Source organism: Phacochoerus africanus, chromosome 8 (assembly GCF_016906955.1).
Source record: "Phacochoerus africanus isolate WHEZ1 chromosome 8, ROS_Pafr_v1, whole genome shotgun sequence".
In the NCBI taxonomy this organism is placed as follows: Eukaryota; Metazoa; Chordata; class Mammalia; order Artiodactyla; family Suidae; genus Phacochoerus; species Phacochoerus africanus.
This window is the reverse complement of record NC_062551.1, coordinates 74,379,985-74,396,044: the sequence shown is the minus strand read 5'-3', so window position 1 is coordinate 74,396,044 and position 16,060 is coordinate 74,379,985. Positions and strand designations below refer to the sequence as shown.

Here is a 16,060-nt window from a genome sequence, read left to right as displayed (position 1 = left end):
TGTGTTTCATGTGGTTGTCATTTTATTGTGATTATTATTTTCCTCCTGTGACCTTTCCAAGTCTGAATCAGTCCCCGGGACTTCTGGCGATTAGTTATTTGCAATCACCTGCGGGACACACACAAGAAAATAATCAGGTTAACCCGACAGAGCCTTGCTTACAAGTTCCCGGCTCCATGCTGCTGGTGTAAGTCAGGTGGCCTGCGGTGAAGCAGCTTCCCCCAGGGGCTCTAATGATGCTCTGAAGAAAAGATGTTGTCACAGCTTTTCACTGACTTGTTGGGGCTTCCTGTAGAGAGAGGTCTTAGCCTGGAGTGTAGTTTAGGCTTCAGGGTAGTGGGGAAGCCTGAAAACTCTTAAAAATTCTATGTGCCAAATGTATGGATGGGCATGTTTGCAGATTTCATTTGTTTTTCAAAAGGTTTGAAAACCCCGAAATCGTTAACAACTGCTGCTGTTTGCAAGGCACCGTTATGCTCTTGGGGGGCATGGTGTAACCTGTTTTCAGAGACTGTTAATATCCACTAAACATTCTAACATGTCAATTCCATGATCAGTGATGCCGCTGGATCTCTGTAGCATAAATACTTTGATCGGTGTGCAAGGATGTATGTTCAGATGTATGTATGTTCATTGCAGCTATGTGAGAGTAGAAAATGGGAAACAGATGAAAGCGTCATCAATTATATCCATACTACGGACTATTATTTAGCTGTTCAAAGGAACGACTTGGATATATAGGCTCACATGTAAAACGCGAGAGGGTGTTAAGTGAGAAGACTAGATTGCAGAACAGTATGAAGAATCAAATCCTATTTTTGGTTATGGTGTGTTTATATGTACTTACATAGATGCACATAAATAAATCCAGAAGGCCATACACCAAGCCATTGACAGTGATTATCTCTGGGGGTAGAATTGGGGGATGTAAGACGGGGTTGGGGGAGAGTTTATTCATTGTTCTGTCTACTTTTTTTTTCTTTTTTTTTTTTTTTACCAACTGTATGTATTACTTTTTAAAATAAAAATAAAAATCAGGCTGGTGAATGCTAAAGATTCATGTGTCACTGTCATTCAGCAAACATCTGTTGAAAGGATCAACGTCCTTGGCCACCCATCTCCTGTCGCCGCCCCCCAGCTCTTGCCTTTGGTTGGCAACTTCCTGACCTTGGCTCGTCACCTGTCTGGGTTTGTCTGGGCAGGTGCTCTGCAGCACCTGTGTGATACTCCGAGCTGCACGGTGTGCCCCTGGGCTGGGACCAGTGCAAGGTTCCACTGGCTCCTCTGCAGTTGCCAGGATGGCCTCCATTAGAGGACAGCTGGCTGCTGGGCTCTGCTGTTCCTGGAACCTGTCAAGGGCACATGTGCCTGCCTTGGCTGCTGTTCCGGGAACACGGGACCTCTGCCCAGCTGCCTTGCAAGGCTTGCTTTCCCCATTGATCCTCTCTGACATCTGACCAGGCTTTCGGTTGAAGCCTGCTCTGTTGTCCCTGTGTCTGTGGCTGGGAACAGCTGACGCTGGGACCAAAAGACAGGACAATTGCTCCTGGCCCCTGCTCGGGGTCCCCCAAGGTTCTGCCAGGACCAGCTGCATGGTGACTCATGGAGCAGCTGGTGCTGGAAAAGATCTCGGATTTGGCTGGGAAAAGGCCCTAAGCATCTTTCCATCCAATCCATCGTTGGCCAGGCTCCTTTGAAATGCTGGTGGCACTTCCAAAGCTGGACTTGGGTTTTCCTCTGCCAAACTGGGATCATAGCTTCCCTCCCAGCACCGAAAAAACCTTGTAAATTGATGGCCACTCTCTTCTTTGTTTTACATTTGTCTCCAACAAACTTTTCTGGAAGAGCCTGTGATTACTTGTTGGCATAGAAATGCCAGCAGACAGATAAATGAGCAAGGAGCCAGCACAAACTAATGGGACAGCTTGGAGGCAGCCACCTGCTTATTTTGACAGTGTCTTTTTCCTCCTGGGACCACATGCTCACGGCTGTGGTGTCATATTTGATTTTATAATGGAATGTGGGCTTGACTTAATGAAACAGTTTTCTGTAAATTAAAATAATGAAGTCAGAGGCCAGCTTTCCCTTCTTTGGGGGCTCTGTCACAAATACCACAACTCCCAATTGCTCTGGCTCCTAAAGTGGACAAGTCCTGGTTGAGGTCAAGTCCCATTTTACCGAAGAGCAAACCAAGGTGATGGCCATTCGAGGAGGTGGGTAAAAAAGTACCCCCAATCAGCACAGTGTTCCCCACCCCCAGCATCCATCACCAAGCTTGATGCCTTCTCCCTCTTCCCCCAGGGTCCCCCTTGGGCCTGTCCTTCTTGTAATGACTCTCCCTGTTCGGGCTGCTTCCACTTACTGCTAATTGTATCCATGGCTGTTCCCAGGACTGTGTCTTTTTTTTTTTTTCTTTTTCCAGTGCCATTTTTTTAAAAATAAATTTTTTCCTTTTTTTAAAAAAATTATAAATGGATATTTAGGAGTTCCCGTCGTGGCTTAGCAGAAATGAATTTGACTAGCATCCATGAGGATGCAGGTTTGATCCCTGGCCTCACTCAATGGGTTAAAGATCTGGTGTTGCTGTAAGCTGCGGTGTAGGTCGCAGACATGGCTTGGATCTGATGTGGCTGTGTCTGTGGTGTAGGCTGGTGGTTGCAGCTCTGATTCGACCCCTAGCCTGGGAACCTCCATGTGCCGTGGGGGCGGCCCTAAAAAGACAAAAAAAAAAAAAAGGATTTTAGTCATCGTTTTTAAAGAAATAGGAATTGAGCTGGTGTGGAAGTTTAAGAGGCACTAGTTTTGAACTCACAGAACACAGCTCTCTGGGGACACATTCACGGTCACGATGGGACCAATTCAGTCTCATGTCCCTGGCCTGTCCCTGTCTGAAACACAGAGTCCTGCATCCCAGGAAACCTCCCAGCCCAGGGCAAACCGAGATGATGGGTCACCCTACAGAATAGCCAGGGGACCATTTGAAGGACAAATTTCCCAATCATTAAGGCTTGACGGGGTCTCAAACAACCAGGTTTGGGGCTTTGCAGATGAACACAGCATTGCACAGGGGGTCTGGGTTTACTCATAGATAAGCAAAAATAAAATACCCCATGAATCCTGGGAGTTTGCTCTAGACGCTGCAGGAGTAGCCTCAATCCTTCTGGACAAGGCCAGAAATTGCAGAGGCCCATGGAGGGGGGCCCTTCAGGGGTTGCCCAGGTCAGCAGCCTCCTCCAGGCAGCTCCCCCCTCGCTCTCAAGAGCAGGGAGGGAGTTCTCAGAACTTAAGTGGGCATGGCTCTCATGGGGCCAAGGTCAGGGCAGGCTGTGGGGATGAGGATTTCTCTGGTTCTTACCGATTTGATCCAGTCGATGTAGTTGGAGACCCGTGTGAAGACAGAGGGCTTGTGGTAGTAGTTGCAACCAAGGGAGGACCCGAAGCTGACTATGCCGTGCACTTGCCACTGGCCATTAGCCCCCTGGCAGTTCAGAGGCCCACCGGAGTCCCCCTGGGGAAGGCCAGAGTTCTGTCAGGAGGGGCCTGGGAGCTTGGGGAGGGGGGGCAAGAGGAGGGAAGGGACTGCCCACAGAGCCCCATGTTTGCAGTGCATTTATATGGTTCCATGGCAGGTCGCCACGTTCTCTGAGGCCAGCCCTTGTGGTCACAGCTCAAGATGGCACCATAATACCACCAGGAGCCAGCATTTATTCTTCCTGTGTGCCTGGAATGGAGCTAAGCACTTTATAGGCCTTCTCTAGCTTAATTTTCACAAGGACCTCTGAGGTAAGTATTATGAGTATCTTCATTTCATCAAAGAGGAAAACAGAAGCCCTCAGAGATTGTGACTTGCCTGAGGTTGTACAGGCAGTACATGAAGGAGCTGGGACGTATCCCAGAGTTAGAATGCCAGGCATTCACCTACCCTGGCCATTGCCTCCTATTAACTGAGTTTCCTGGGGGCCGCTCTGCATGGGCAGAGAGTGTAGGGGCCCAATGTGACCTGAAGGATATATGAAGCTCCTTCCTGCTCTGTCCTCACTTGGCTGCAAAGTCTACCACATAGCAGCTTCTTTTGATTCAGCCACTGTCTCCAGAAAGGATCTGTGGCAGTGACCATGAAGGGATACACAGGGCCATGGATGGGATTAATTCAACAGATAAACTTGAAGTCACCTTAGAAAGGTCCTAACCCAGCAAATATGATCCCTTGGCTCCCTTCCTACACAGAGGAAAGAATAAGAGAGATGACAGTAATGAGAGACCTTGATGAGCCTCAAGGAGGGACTTCCCAGTGGTGAGGGCATGGACACTAATGCATGGAGAATCTCAAAACATCTTTTCTGGAGACTGCAAGGACAAAGGTCAGGGTCTCACATGTGTGAAGCTGTCTCCCAGTGCTTCTGCCCACAGGCAAGGAGGATGGATTCTAGGCAACTGGGAGAGTCTCCTCACCCTCAGCCACCCTTGTTGTTGTTATTGTTGTTGTTGTTATTGTTGGTGGTGTTGTGTGTGTGTGTGTGTGGTGGGCGGGGGAGGGGGGGGCACCTGCCTTCCTGCACTTACATTGCAGCTGGAGATGATGCCATCGCCACCTGCACAGATCATGTTGGTCTTCACAGTGCTGCCCCACCAACCAGGCTTGGAGCACGTGGCATAGTCCACAACCAGCAGCTGGCCCTGCTGCAGGATGTCAGGAGAAGCCCCATTGGCTGCATGAGACCAGAAAGAAGGCGTTACAGGGACAAAGGGACTCCTGAGAAAGAGGGAGCAGCGGCTGCCTACTGGCTTCTCCACCCAGCCCCTTTCCTTCCGGTTCCTCTTACTTCCCGCCCCCACCTTAGGGTTGCAGTGGGAGCAGCCATGTTTGGCTCTACTGTGTCCTCACAGTTGATTGGGTAATGTCCTGGCCACTGCTGATTGGTTCAGGGGTGAACACCTGACCCCAGTTAAGCCAATGAGCTCCTTCTGGGAATTTGAGGTTGGGACTACGACAGCCCAGCTAGAGAGGCTGTAAATGTGGGAGCTGCTGGTAGTGGCTGGCGATTTCTTTGCGGGAGAGAAGAAGGATGAAGTAAGTCTGCCGAGGAATTTTGAGAGAGGGTTTCCTGAGTTTCTAACAGTCTTCCAGCCCCTGATTCTCTCCTTGTTTCTAAATGCTGGCTGTGTCTCTGCCTTTGGCTGAGCCTCTTGAATCCTTATAACAAACTCCCTTTTTTGCTGAGCTGGTTCCCTGGGTTTCTATTACTTACCTTGGATATGACAGCGAGCCTGCTGGCATTCAGAGCTTCAGGTTGGGAAAATATTTGAATGTGTTGAAAGTAGAGCTTTTCTAGTGGCTTCCAATGACACTGCCAGCATCATTTTCATTACTATCACCACTGCTACTAATGGCAAGGATTAGTAGTAGTAGTATAATCCTTCACTTGCATTTTATTAGGCTTTTCAAAATGCTGTGCTATCTTCACAGTAAATATTTTATTCCTATTTTGACAGATGGGGCATAGAAGCCAAGAGATATTAAGCAGCTTAGCCAAGACCACTCTAATTAATTAACTCTAACTTGTATTATATTTTGCAAGTGTACAGGCATTTTCTTTTTTTGTCTTTTCCAGGACCACACCTCTGGCATATGTAGATTCCCAGGCTAGGGGTCTAATCAGAGCTGTAGCGGCTGGCCTACGCCAGAGCCACAGCAATGCCAGATCGAAGCTTCATCTGTGACCCACACCACAGCTCACAGCAACGCCAGATCCTTAACCCACTGAGTGAGGCCAGGGATCGAACCCGCAACCTCATGGTTCCTAGTCAGATTCATTAACCACTGAACCATGATAGGAACTCCAGTATAGGCATTTTCACATCTCTTTTCATCATGCCTTCTAATCTTCGCCAAATGTATCACACAGCTAGTGACCATTTGACCCTTCCCTGGCTCTCGCTGCCACTGATGAAATACTTTTTGCCTGGGTGTTTTCTGGTAAATGAATCAGTGGCTGTGCTTGTATCTCAATAAGCATAAGATACATCTCTCACTTCTCACTTCTGCTGAAATGTCACGTGTCCTTGTTTTAAAAAATTTTTTTATAAATGTTTTTTTATTTTTATGGTTGCACCTGTGGCATATGGAAGTTCCTGGGGCTGGAGGTCAAACTGGAGCTGCAGCTGTAGGCCTGCACCATAGCCACAGCAATGCTGGATCCTTAACCCACTGAGTGAGGCCAGGGATCAAACCTGCATCCTCATGGACACTATGTTGGGTTCTTAACCTCTGAGCCACAATGGGAACTCCATGTGTCCTTGTTTTTGCAGAGGGTGATATTAATTTGAGTGTATGTGTGTCGATGTACCTCTGTAAAAAATGTATCACTTAGACTTATAATTTTATGGCATTATGAAAAAAAACCCCAACCACCTATCTGCATGAGCCTTTCTAGAAGTTTCCAAACCTCCGGTGATTTTATAAGGGGAAGGGCAGTTCCTCTGTTCCTTCCTATTGGCCTACTGTTATTGGATTTTTGACCCTTAGGGCTGATGTCAAAGGAGACCTGCATGTAGCCAGGTTCTGAGCAGCAAAGTCAGGTGGCATGTGGGACAGGTGGATTTTGAGACGGGGAGCAGGAATCTGAGGAGAGCCTCAGGGACCTTTGTGGAGTTCCAGAATCCTGAGGTCACGGAGTGAATGCTATTTTGGACTCTGGCCTTGGGTCATATAGAGCTTCTGTACCAGATGTCATGTAGTGTCTATAACCATCATTCTGTCATAGTGACAGTGACAACAACTAACACACAGCACCTACTATGTGCCAGGCACTGCTCTAAGTGCTCATAAAGGATTATCGAGAACCCTGTGATGCAGGTGCTATTATTATCCCTGTTTTGCACATGAAGAAACTTCAGTATGCAGAGGTTAGGTGATGTGCCCATGGTCACACAGCTAACAAGTGGAGGAGCTGGGATTTGAACCCAGGCAATCTGAGTTCTTATCCATCTACGCTATTCTGCTTCTCCAAGGCAGCAACCATTTCTTCCAGACTCCAATGGGGAGAGAGACCCTGACTGGACAGGGGTGACATCGCCTCCCTTCCCCGCCCCCTTGGGAGATTGGGGCTCCCAGCACCCACTTACTCTGCAGCCTTCCCCAGCCCGTGACGTAGCAGATGTAGTTGTTGGGTAGAATGGTGCCAGCGGCGGGCAGGCAGCCCAGCTGGATCTTGTTGGTCAGGGAGACGGGGCTGGCCAGTTTGAGCAGGGCAATGTCGTTCCTGGGTTGGTAAAGAGGCAGAGCATAAAGAGAGGGATAATTGGTCTTGTCCCTGTTTTATTTCTCAGTCTAGCCCCAGCTGGGACCACTGAAGGGGGTGCATCTTCCTTTGGTTGGGGCTATGAGGGATTGGAGAGCAGCTGTGGTTAAACCCCAGGATTGCATCGTGTCCCTGGTGGAGCTTGGAGCCCTAAGTCTCCCTAAGCCCTTTCAGGGGAATGTGTAATTTTTACTTATTTATTTTTTTGAGGGTTGCAGGTGTGGCATATGAAAGTTCCCAGGCCAGAGATCGAATCAGAGCTGCAGCTGGGGCCTATACCATAGCCACAGCCATGCCAGATCTGAGCCATACTGGTGACCTGCGTTGCAACTTGGGGCAACACCCGATCCTTAACCTGGTGCCAGGGATTGAATCCATGGCCTCAGGGAGACAATGTTGGGTCTTTAACCCACTGGGCCACAACGGGAACTCCTCAGGGCACTGTTTAGAACACGGAGGGCAAGTAGATCTGTCTGGCAGTGTCCTCTCTGATTTATTCGGAGATGCCTGGTGGGCTGTGTTGACAAGGATTCTGAGGCTCTGTCCAGGGTCAGCAAGGAAATAAGTCCATAGTTACTTGGTGACACCTGTCCTGGCCATATACTTCCCATGTTTGTTTTAGAAAATGGCAGATGTTCAGGCTGAAAGGCCTTTTTGCCTGTATTGCCCGTACTCTTTACCTCTCTTCTGCCCTGAGCTCTGCCGCTAGATTTATCCTCTAATCTCGTGCTCTTGTCAGGAAACCTTTAGTGATTTGGCAGAGTCTGTCTCCCACAAGGGCTGTAATGAGAGATCCCATCCCATGGGCCCTTGCTGCGATGTGATGTCAATCCTCTGTCCTTTGAGAGGGGGAGTCTTTTCCCCTGGTGGAGGGGGGAGCCTGTGATGCGGAGGAAGTGACACCACGTGACTTCTGAGACAAAGTCATGGAAGAGATGCAGCTTCTGTCTGGTCCTTCAGGATTCCTGTTCTTGGAACCTAACCCTTGGGCTGTGAATAAGCCCAGGCCACTTGGAGAGGCCACGTGTGTGTGGTTGGGACAATGGTCCCAGGGGATGGCCGGCCTCGACCACTCCCCCACCCCCAGGTGAGGGAGGAAGCCTTTGAGATAATGCAGCCCAGCTACCACTGGCCTCAAGAGAGACCCTGAGTGAGAACTGCCCCGCTAAGCCCAGTCAGACTGTGAAAGCAATTATGATAAATGATTGTTGCGGTCTGAAGTCATTACGTTTCTGAGTGATTTGTTGTGCGGCAACAGCCAGGAGAGTGACACCATTGATAGGACAGACAGTAAAGCCTCTTAGGGCTGACGGCCTCAGTTCTAACACGCCTTGCCAGCCATCTCTCCAATAGTTTCTCTTCTCTTCCATCCCCACTGGACTGCTCCGGGCACTGCTCAGCACCACCTGGCCATCCTGGGACCAGTCCCTGTCCTGGCTGCTCTCCTGACTTGAAAAGCCCCCTCTCCACTCTCTGCCCGCCTATTTCCTCCCTGTTTCCTAGGGCTTTCCTGGACACATCCTGTGTCATTTTGTGGCTTTCCAGTGTCTTGTCTGTCTGTGTTTCTTCCAGTTGTTAAGTCCCATTGGGGGCAGAGACCAACTCATGGACCCCAGGATCCTTCGTGAGCCATCATCAGCACTGGACCACAGCAGGCTGCCTGGATGAAGGATGGTGGAGCATCTTGGCCACTGGGCCTCCTCTTGCTCTCCCCAGGGCTGTGAGGTCAAACCTTCTCGAAGATTCGGCAGAGTGAGCTCTCTGGGCAGCCATGTAAGAGTGGCATCTTGGGCTGCAGAAGAGGCTGTGCATGTGGATAAATTATGCAAGTTTGAAGTGGTGGCTGATTCTTCTCACTAGAGGCCCTTCTGAGCTGAGACCTGCTCTTTCGGGTGGGAGAGGATGACCTCTCCCCTGGGTTCTGGGAAGGTGATGGGGAGGCAGGAAAAGGGAAGATAACCTTCTGTCCCCAGTGGGGAGATGACGACAGTGATGATGAAAGTACATTGAAGGTGTGCTCAGATCAGGCCTCTGCTGTGTAACTTACGCCTGATCTAATGCTACTTTCTGAATCTGCAACTTCAGCCAAGTTCCCTAACTTCTCTAGGTCATGGTTTCTCATCTGTGAAATGAGGATAACCATAGTACTTCCTGCCTGGGGCTGTCATGAGGAATAAATATAACACTCAGGAAACATCTAGTATAGTGCCTGGCACAATGGAAGCCCTAAGTGTTAGTTGGCATGATTGTGGTTTTTTTTTTCTTTTCTTTTCTTTTTTTTTGGGGGGGGAGGCCACACTGCGGCATACAGAAGTTCCCAAGCTAGGGGTCAAACTGGAGCTATAGCTGCTGGCCTGCGCCACAGCCACAGCAACTCTGGATCTGAGCTTCATCTGTGACCTACAGCACACCACAGCTCACGGCAGTTCTGGATCCTTAACCCACTGAGAGAGGCCAGGGATCGAACCCACGTCCTCATGGATACTAATTGGGTTTGTTTCCACTGAGCCACAGTGGGAACACCTACAGTATCTCATTTCATCCTCCCAACAACCCTAGCCTGTTGCCAAAGGGAAAACTGAGGCACTCAAAAGCTAAGGAACTCCCATAGGGCCCTAGGGTCATTATTCATGTCTAAGCCATCAGGCTCCAGAAGCTCGATGCCTAACCACCCCTGTGCCCAGGCGCTGCCTCCCAGCCACACTTCTGTCCATGGGTCCCCTGAGAGTTGGCAGGGTGACCTGTGCATCCAGCACCCAGCATGGCACATGGGATATGTCGGGTGGTCACCAAAGGCTGAGGGTGAACGGAGAATGGGATGTGTTCCTCTAAGGGGCGGGGGGAGCAGAGTGGCCATTTCCCTGCAGGGCGGGGAAGAGCCACTGGGGGCTCTGCAGAGCTCTGAGCCCCTGGTCAGCTTCCCGTGTATCTTACCCCAGACTGTCCCTGCAGGGTGTCAGGGAGGCTTTGCTGGGCTTCAGAGGCCTTGTTGGGAGGGGGCACAGGGTGGGGGAAGGCAGGAGGGATGTGTCCTAATCCAGGCATAGTCATAGGGCTTGCAGACCCCTCCCTGTGTCCCCAGGGCATGGCATGGAATAAATACATGCACAGCGAGTGCCTGGTGTGCACAGGGAACCTGCAGGCTTAACTGACAGGAGACCCAGGTCACTCTGAGTCTCTGCCTTTCCCTGCCCCAGTCACATCCCAGCCCAGGCATCTTTGGGGCCAGTACTACTTGGAAGGGATCAGAACTCCCCCTCCCCCCGGCCTGGAAAGAGCACAGGCTAGGGGGGATGCATCCACCACCTTCTGTGAGACACCCCACCCCCGTCTGCACCCCTGCCAACCACCCCAAGTGCACGGTACCCGTTGGAGAGCTGGTTGGAGTTCCAGTTCTTGTGCACCACGAGCTTGGAGACCTTGACGGCCAGTGAACCGGGTTCATTGGTGGAGAGGCTGTGCCGGCCCAGCACCACGCGGTAGGTCCTGGAGGAGCTGGGAGAAATGGGATCGAGTGGGGGAGGTCAGCTCTGGGCAGTCCTGTACTCTCTCTGGGTCCCTCCGAGCAGGGACACCCCAGGTGATACGCCCCCTGGAGGCCTGGTTTCCGACCATGCTGGGATGGGCCCAGGTCAGCTCCTGCTCAGAAAGCCAAGAGCGGGCGATTGGGAATTTTTCTTCTCTCGGGACAATCGGTTAGTTGTAACATAACATAATGACTACCACCAAATAGTAATTATAACTATATTATACCAACTATAAACTATAATATACAATAAAAATTATAATAATGTCAACTCTCTGTTACTCTGGGGGGAGTGAGGTGGATACAAAGAAAACAGCAGTCATTTGCGCTCAAGGGCATTTTTTTTTTTTTGTCTTTTTGCTATTTCTTTGGGCCGCTTCCGCAGCATATGGAGGTTCCCAGGCTAGGGGTCAAATCGGAGCTGTAGCCACTGGCCTACACCAGAGCCACAGCAACGCGGGATCCGAGCCACGTCTGCGACCTACACCACAGCTCACGGCAACGCCGGATCGTTAACCCACTGAGCAAGGGCAGGGACCGAACCCGCAACCTCATGGTTCCTAGTCGGATTCGTTAACCACTGCGCCACGACGGGAACTCCTCAAGGGCATTTTTGAAGTTTAACCCCTCAGCTTTCATTCTTAGATGGGGTACCTGAGGCTCAGGGAGGAGTAACGGGTCCAGTAACTGTCACTTAGAACTAGTTAGTGACACTGCGGAGCTAGAACGAGGATTCCTGACTCCCTAGTCTCTGCTGTTTTCTCCACCAGCTCGTGGAACTTGTGCAGCAGGTGGCGAGAAGAGACCACTCCTGGCAGAGGGACCCGGAGGAAACTCCAGCTTCTCTGAGATAAGCAGAGGTCGTAGGGGGGAAAGGGGAGAGGTGAACAGTGAATGTCACAGGGCCTTTCCTTTCCCTTGCGGGCCTTTATAACACTGATGGTTCATTTTTATTGAGCACTTACTATGTGCCAGCCCCTTTCATGTGAAATCTCATGGAATCCACACTAAATTCTGTTCTCTGCTTCTTCGCAGGTGATGGTATTGAGGCTTGGAGAAATCATTCAAGTAACCTGGGGGATCCCAGTTCCAGATCCAGAGGCCACATCTAGTTCCCCCAAGAGGGCAGGAAGTGGGCCTCCTCCTTCCCTACAGCCCCCCCCCCACACACACACCCTGCCGAGGACACTCCTTCCATGTCACGTATGGGTCCATCAACTGACCAACGGACTGAATACAGATTGACAAAAGCTTGTTTCTTGGCTGAGGAAGTGGTTGGGTGCCAGGCTCCTTTATACAGGGTGGTTCAGGCCATCAGAGATGAGTGCTGGCCAGTGGGGTGAGCGGGCTGGGAGACTGGGGAATAGCACTTACCTGATGCAGTGGGCAGCTGTCAGGACCCAGCTCTGGTCCACCAGAGTCCCTCCGCAGGTGTGACGCCACTGGCCACTGGAGTCGTACTGCAGGGAGACCTGGGAAGAAGCGCAGGTGCTCCAGTCACTGAAAGGGCCCGGCCCCTCTGCTCTGCAGCATCCCAGCCCTGGGAGCCGAGCCAAGAAACTCAGTAATCAGGATAAATAGCATTTTAATTTTTTTTTTTCCTTTTTTGGACCGTACCTGCAGCATATGGCCCCAGGCTAGGGATTGAATCGGTGCTGCAGCTGCCAGCCTATACCACAGCCACAGCAATGCTAGATCCAAGCTGTATCTGCGGCCTATGCTGTGGCTTGTGGCAATGCTGGATCCTTAATCCACTGAGAGAGGCCAGGGATCAAACCCAAGTCCTCATGGATACTAGTTGGTTTTAATGGGGAACTCCTAAAATTTTTTTTAAAAAAGATTTTATTTTTTTCTATTATAGTTGGTTTATAATGTTCTGTCAATTTTTCCGTGGCCGTTGTGTAGGCCAGTGGCTACGGCCCCAATTCGACCCCTAGCCTGGGAACCTCCTAATGCCATGGGTGTGGCCCTAAAAGACCAAAATAAAATAAAATAAAAAGTTCCCAAGGCAAGGGTGCATTTGTACAGGCAATGTCCTGAGAGGGTGAGGGAATATTTCAGTAGGCACCACTGGTTGGTTCTCAGCAAAAGGGTGACCTCTGCTGATGGGGGAGGTTTAGGGCTTCTCTTCCAACTTCCCAGAAAAAAGATAAGAGTGGGAGTGTAAGAAAAGTAAAAGAACCGACGAAAGGACATTTGCCAGATATAGACGTTCTGAACTAGCAATCACCATGCACGGCTGAAGCTCTCTTAATTGAGGGAATGGGTGTTACCCTCCCCTCCGAGGGCGCCCCAAACACGCCCGGCTATACCCCTGATGTTGTCAACTCAACCCCATTCAAACTTTTTTTTCTCCCAAACCTGTTTATGCCTGTTGTGCTTAGTTTGTAATCCTGTAAACTGATTAAACATGTACCCAATGACATAGGGGTTCAGAAAGAGAGTTGTGATATAATTGGAAACAAAATCAAATGCTTGAAAGAAATGGGATAACCAGGACTTTTAAAAAATCACGGTGGAATCAACGAGAAAACCGAAAAATCGAGACAAAAATTTACAAAAATCTGGAAGGGCTCCTTCAGATTGCTCCTGAGTGTTTCCACTGCTCTACATTTAAAAAATGGAATTACAGATGATATATTATGGGAGGTGGTTTATACAAGACAGATTGGTGAACAAATGTGTATTTGTAAGGTTTAAATTAAAATGCTGGGAGTTCCCGTCGTGGTGCAGTGGTTAATGAATCCGACTAGGAACCATGAGGTTCCGGGTTCGATCCCTGGCCTTGCTCAGTGGGTTAAGGATCCAACGTTGCCATGAGCTGTGGTGTAGGTCGCAGACGTGGCTGGGATCTGGCATTGCTGTGGCTGTGGTGTAGGCCGGCGTCTACAGCTCTGATTAGACCCCTAGCCTGGGAACCTCCATATGCCGTGGGTGCGGCCCTAGAAAAGACAAAACGACAAAAAAAAAAAAAAATTAAAATGCTTAACAAGGGAGTTCCTGTTGTGCACAGCAGAAATGAATCTAACTAGGAACCATGAGGTTGCAAGTTCAATCCCTGGCCTCGCTCAGTGGGTTAAGGATTCCACTGTGGTTGCAGACTTGGCTTGGATCCTGTATTGCTGTGGCTATGGTGTAGGCTGGCAGCTGCAGCTCCAATTCGACCCCTATCCTGGGAACTTCCATGTGCCGTGAGTGTGGCCCTTAAAAGCAAAACAAACAAACAAACAAACAAACAAAAAACACAAAACAAAACTTACAAATGTATGTGTGGTTTCTAATAACTTCTCTATAACCAAACTTTCAATTACTCAGTCTCAATCACCTCAGATAAGAGAGATTTTACTATATTTATTTATGTCTCTATAAGCCTCACTTATTTCCTCTGGGAGTCTTACTAGTGCACTAACAGGTCCTAGTAATTTGTGTCTTTGCCCCACCCAGCATTTTTTTTTTTTTCTCTTTAGGGCTGCCCCTGTGGCATATAGAGGTTGAATTAGAGCTATAGCTGCTGGCCTACACCACAGCCACATCAACACAGAATTTGAGCCATGTCTGCAACCTACACCACAGCTCACGGCAATGCTGGATCCCTAACCCACTGCAAGGCCAGGAATCAAACCTGCAAACCATATGGTTCCTAGTTGGATTCGTTTCTGCTGCGCCACGATGGGAACTTCCCACCCAGCATTTTTATTCTCCATATCACTAAGATTATTTCAAGGTAAGGAAACATTTGCTTTCATTAGTAACATCTATTTGTCTGTAGTTAAGAATTAATTTGCATAAAAGCACTGATTGGTTCCTAAAGCGAGGAATATGTACATAGGTGGTGATGAATGGTTCATAGGATAACAATACATTTGTAAGCAATCATCTGTTGTTCACGGGGTAAGAATGTGTTTGTGAATTTGTGTGTATGGGTCGTTGGGTGGGACAGCTCCTTATTGAGGCTGGAAATGGCACCTCTGCCTCCACCCCTAAGGTTGACGGAGGGCCCAGAAATATATTTTCTATTGGTGAAATTTCCCATCTTGCCCCAATCCTCATCTTTGCCTGTGCAACAGACCGCGTGGTGGAGGGCAGAGGGGTGATGTGAGGTAGGTCAGGGCAGGGAGGCAGGAAGTGGAGTGATGGGGACTCACCTGCCAGGGCCAGCTGTTGGGCCTCGCATCTTCACCTCCAACCACCCTGGGCAGTTGGGGCAGGTTAGCAGGGAGCCCACAGCTGAGAGCTGTAAAAAGAGAAAGCGTTGTGAGCCCAGGAAGCAATGACCTTAAAATCATAACCTATACTTGCTGAATTCCCAAGCCCCAGATAGAGAATCCCTGTTCTGGAAGGGTCCCAAGAGGTCGTAGAGCCCTGCCCTTTACTCCATTTCTTTGGAACGCCACTCCAGCTTTCTTTTTTTTTTTCTTTTCTTTTTAGGGCCACACCTGTGGCATATGGAGGTTCCCAGGCTAGGGGTCGAATCAGAGCTACAGCTGCTGGCCTACACCACAGCTGCAGCAGTTCAGGATCTGAGGAGCGTCTGTGACCTATATCACAGCTCACAGCAAGGCCGGATCCTTAACCCACTGAGCGAGGCCAGGGATCGAACCCTCATTTCATGGATCCTAGTCAGGTTCATTAACCGCTGAGCCATGACAGAAACTCTCAGCTTTCTTAATAACCACAAAACTGAGTCCAAGGGTGCAGGGAGGGCCTGTCTCCAGTTCCACCAGGGGTCTGAAAAAGTGCCTCTGGGTGACAGGGCTTACCTCCAGCCACCAGTGTAGACAGCAGTAGGGCCCTGATCATGGTGTGTCTGTTGGAGTCCTATATGTGCAGCCTTGACTAAGGCCCTGATTTTATGAGTGGGCTTATCGGCCAGAGATATACCAGGAATATGCAAGATGGGGATTTTCTCAAAGCCCAGTGGAAAAAGGGCCTGTGTCCAAATATTTTTTTTCCATTTCCTCCACCTGCTATGTTGGAAATCCTTTGCAAAAGATGCCAAAGGCGGATATTGAGACATGGGTCCTATCTTCTTTAGAGAGATTATATGTTGGGGTAGGAAGAGAAATGCTGATTGTTGGTCCTTGGAGTTGTGTTTTCATAGAAAAGATTAGGTTGACATGCTGAACAAACAGCATTCTAAGCCAGCGGTTCTCAATGAGACTGGTGTTGGGCACCAAGGGGACATGGGCAGTGTCTGGAGACATTATTGGTGATCATGGTGGTCGTGGCTGGG

The 16,060-nt window shown here is 49.6% G+C and overlaps 1 protein-coding gene across 1 annotated transcript; it reads right to left on the bottom strand.

Moving 5' to 3' along the window:
- Positions 1-4: 4 nt before the first annotated feature.
- LOC125133328 (chymotrypsin-like elastase family member 2A) lies at positions 5-15,627 on the bottom strand. The gene is made up of 8 exons (XM_047791437.1): positions 15,588-15,627; positions 14,973-15,061; positions 12,202-12,299; positions 10,668-10,796; positions 7,126-7,262; positions 4,564-4,709; positions 3,356-3,508; positions 5-108 (listed from the first exon to the last, which is right to left on the bottom strand). The coding sequence occupies exons 1-8, from the start codon at positions 15,625-15,627 to the stop codon at positions 91-93; spliced, it is 810 nt and encodes a 269-aa protein (XP_047647393.1). The 3' UTR covers positions 5-90.
- Between the last annotated feature and the right edge of the window lie 433 nt (positions 15,628-16,060).

What these genes read in the sequence shown, in the direction of transcription:
- LOC125133328 (XM_047791437.1), bottom strand. Translation starts at nt 15,627, where the DNA reads ATGATCAGGGCCCTACTGCTGTCTACACTGGTGGCTGGAG. An exon ending in GTCTACACTGGTGGCTGGAG is followed by an intron (nt 15,062 to 15,587) that starts GTAAGCCCTGTC and finishes CTCTTTTTACAG; the next exon opens with CTCTCAGCTGTGGGCTCCCT. An exon ending in ACAGCTGCCCACTGCATCAG is followed by an intron (nt 10,797 to 12,201) that starts GTAAGTGCTATT and finishes CATTTCTCCCAG; the next exon opens with CTCCTCCAGGACCTACCGCG.